This window comes from Trichechus manatus, unplaced genomic scaffold (assembly GCF_000243295.1).
Source record: "Trichechus manatus latirostris isolate Lorelei unplaced genomic scaffold, TriManLat1.0 scaffold00058, whole genome shotgun sequence".
NCBI classification, from domain to species: domain Eukaryota; kingdom Metazoa; phylum Chordata; class Mammalia; order Sirenia; family Trichechidae; genus Trichechus; species Trichechus manatus.
The window spans coordinates 19,563-21,998 of NW_004443994.1; the positions used below are offsets into that span (position 1 = coordinate 19,563).

Consider the following 2,436-nt stretch of genomic DNA (forward strand, 5'->3'; position numbering starts at 1 on the left):
GATGGGAGGATTCACAGTGGACACAAATTCCAGAATGGCCCATCTCAGTATTGCAGGAATTGCAAAGGTGAGAAATCAGCTTTTAGACTTCCTCGCTTATGGCTTTTTTTTTTTTAAGTTTAAAATAAATTGTTTAATATCTTATGTTATTTTTTAAATGCCTGATGCCAATAATTATATCATTTTCAAAATTAAGATGACAGTAGAATGTACTTTCCATCCTTGTATGATCCTAAAATTTGATAGAAGTAAAAAAGAAGAACTTATGTATCAGAGGGAGGAAGAAAAGGGTGAAATACAGGCAGACCAAGAAGAAATTTCAAGAGGAAATGTGGGGAAAGTCTGTACATGATGGTGTGCACATAACCATAGCCTCCTTCCTTATTAGCCCCACCTAGGATTGTACAATCTATGGACTCTGAGGCCAAAGAATAAGGGCAAGACAGAGGCAGACTTTCAAAATGAATTTTATCAGGTGATATTTCACCAGGTATATAAACCATGCATGGCACTAGTGGAGGTGCCTGTCCAAAATACCTCTGTTCTCATCTGTGGAATGCTGTACACACCCTCAAAAACTTGTTTTTGTATGGAAACACAGAAAATAGCTTCACCTTAAATACTTACTATATTTCCATTGATTTTTTTTAGGTGGGCATTTGGACTTACAGTCTAAAAGCCCAAGTAAGTCCAGAAACATTAACTATCACGGTAACTTCGCGGGCGTCAAATTCTTCTGTGCCTCCGATCACAGTGAATGCTAAAATGAATAAAGACACAAACAGCTACCCTAGTCCAATGATTGTTTATGCAGAAGTTCAGCAAGGGTACTTCCCCGTTCTTGGAGCTAATGTGACTGCCTTCATTGAATCACAGTCTGGGAAAATGGAAAGTTTGGAACTTTTGGATAATGGTGCAGGTAATTCATAGATTTTTTAAATAAGCATATATTTTCATAAACAGGGCTCTGTAGCAGTGTGGGGCAGTAGGACAGGCACCAGAAGAATTGATGCAAATGATCAAAGAACATCAGGGGAGGCAGGAAACTCTGTTCAGGTGATCCCTACAAAGTGCTTAGCACAGTGTATTCCAGATGGTAAGCACTCACTAAATGTTAGCTATTGTTACCATTATTGTTTGTCATCTAGACAACCAATGTCTAGTTGTCTTAAAGCAGTGGTTCTCAAACTTTAGTGTCCATATGAAACAACTGGATAGTTTGTTAAAACACCAATTGCTGGGCCCATCCCCAGAAGGCCCAGGAATCTGCATTTATCACAAGTTCCAGAGATACAAAGATGCTGCTGCTGGTCCAAGGACCTCATTTTAAGAACCTCTGACTTAAGAGTGTTAAAATCCCTGGGAATTGTGTTTGCAATTTAGCAGATAATTCCAATGCTGGTAATATCAAGAAATATACCTATAATACCCTATCCCCCTGTTCGCTCAAATTTTTATCCTAATAGTAAAAAAGGTTTTCCACTGTCAGAGAGGGAATTAATGGAGCAGTAGAGCAAGAGCTGAAGCTTCAAAAAAAAAGGGGAGTGATTGAGGATAAGTCTAATTAGGTATTTTGTAGTTGACTATGGTGAGAATTAAATCCTAGGCAGACACTTGTTCTTTAGTGAGGAGCCTATGGAATTGAACAGAAGAATGACCTCATTAATGGATAAAGTAAGCTGAAGGTAGACTGATTTGCTGGGAAATCAGTAAGAAAGGTCCTATAATAATGTATATGTAAAATAATAAGGGCCAGAATGGTGAGATATTTATTTTGCATATACATATAAATGTGTGTATTTATATATATATATACACATCAATCATAATAACTCAAGGATATCAATTCAACAAGATACCATCTTCTGGCAGAGCATAATGAAACTATTCTCCAAGGGGACAGTCTCAATGGGACAAGATACATATATTTCTGTTTTTCTTTGCTATAATAATTTATTCTTTCACTCCTATTACAAGGTGCTGATTCTTTCAAGAATGATGGGGTCTACTCCAGGTATTTTATAGCTTACAGACAAAATGGCAGGTATAGCTTAAAAGTGCAGGCTCAAGGAGGAACAAATGCTGTCACGCGAAGCTTAAGGCATCCACTGAATAAAGCTCTCTATATACCAGGATGGGTGGTGAATGGTGAGTAACTCATAATATCAGAAATCCAGTGCTGGCTTGAATAACAAACTTTAAACATTTTGCTACTCAGAGTATAGCTTTTCTCATTATGGAATGAAGTTCTCAGACGTAGACAATAAATGTTAGCTATTATTATAAATCCCTGGGTAGTGCAAACAGTTAATGCACTTGGCTACTAATGGAAAAGCTGGAGGTTCAAGTCCACCCAGAGGCACCTCGGAAAAAAGCCCTGGCAATCTACTTCCAAAAAATCAGCCATGGAAAACCCTAAGGAGCACAGTTCTACTC

At 37.8% G+C, this 2,436-nt stretch overlaps 1 protein-coding gene across 1 annotated transcript in view; it reads left to right on the forward strand.

Moving 5' to 3' along the window:
• The window catches only part of LOC101351596 (calcium-activated chloride channel regulator 4), a 16,218-nt gene that overhangs the window by 11,644 nt on the left and 2,138 nt on the right, over positions 1-2,436 (forward strand). The window contains exons 6-8 of the mRNA XM_023733478.1: positions 9-67; positions 652-919; positions 1,978-2,148. Of these exons, the coding sequence (XP_023589246.1) occupies positions 9-67; positions 652-919; positions 1,978-2,148 (498 nt within the window). The remainder of the gene's footprint in view (positions 1-8; positions 68-651; positions 920-1,977; positions 2,149-2,436) is intronic.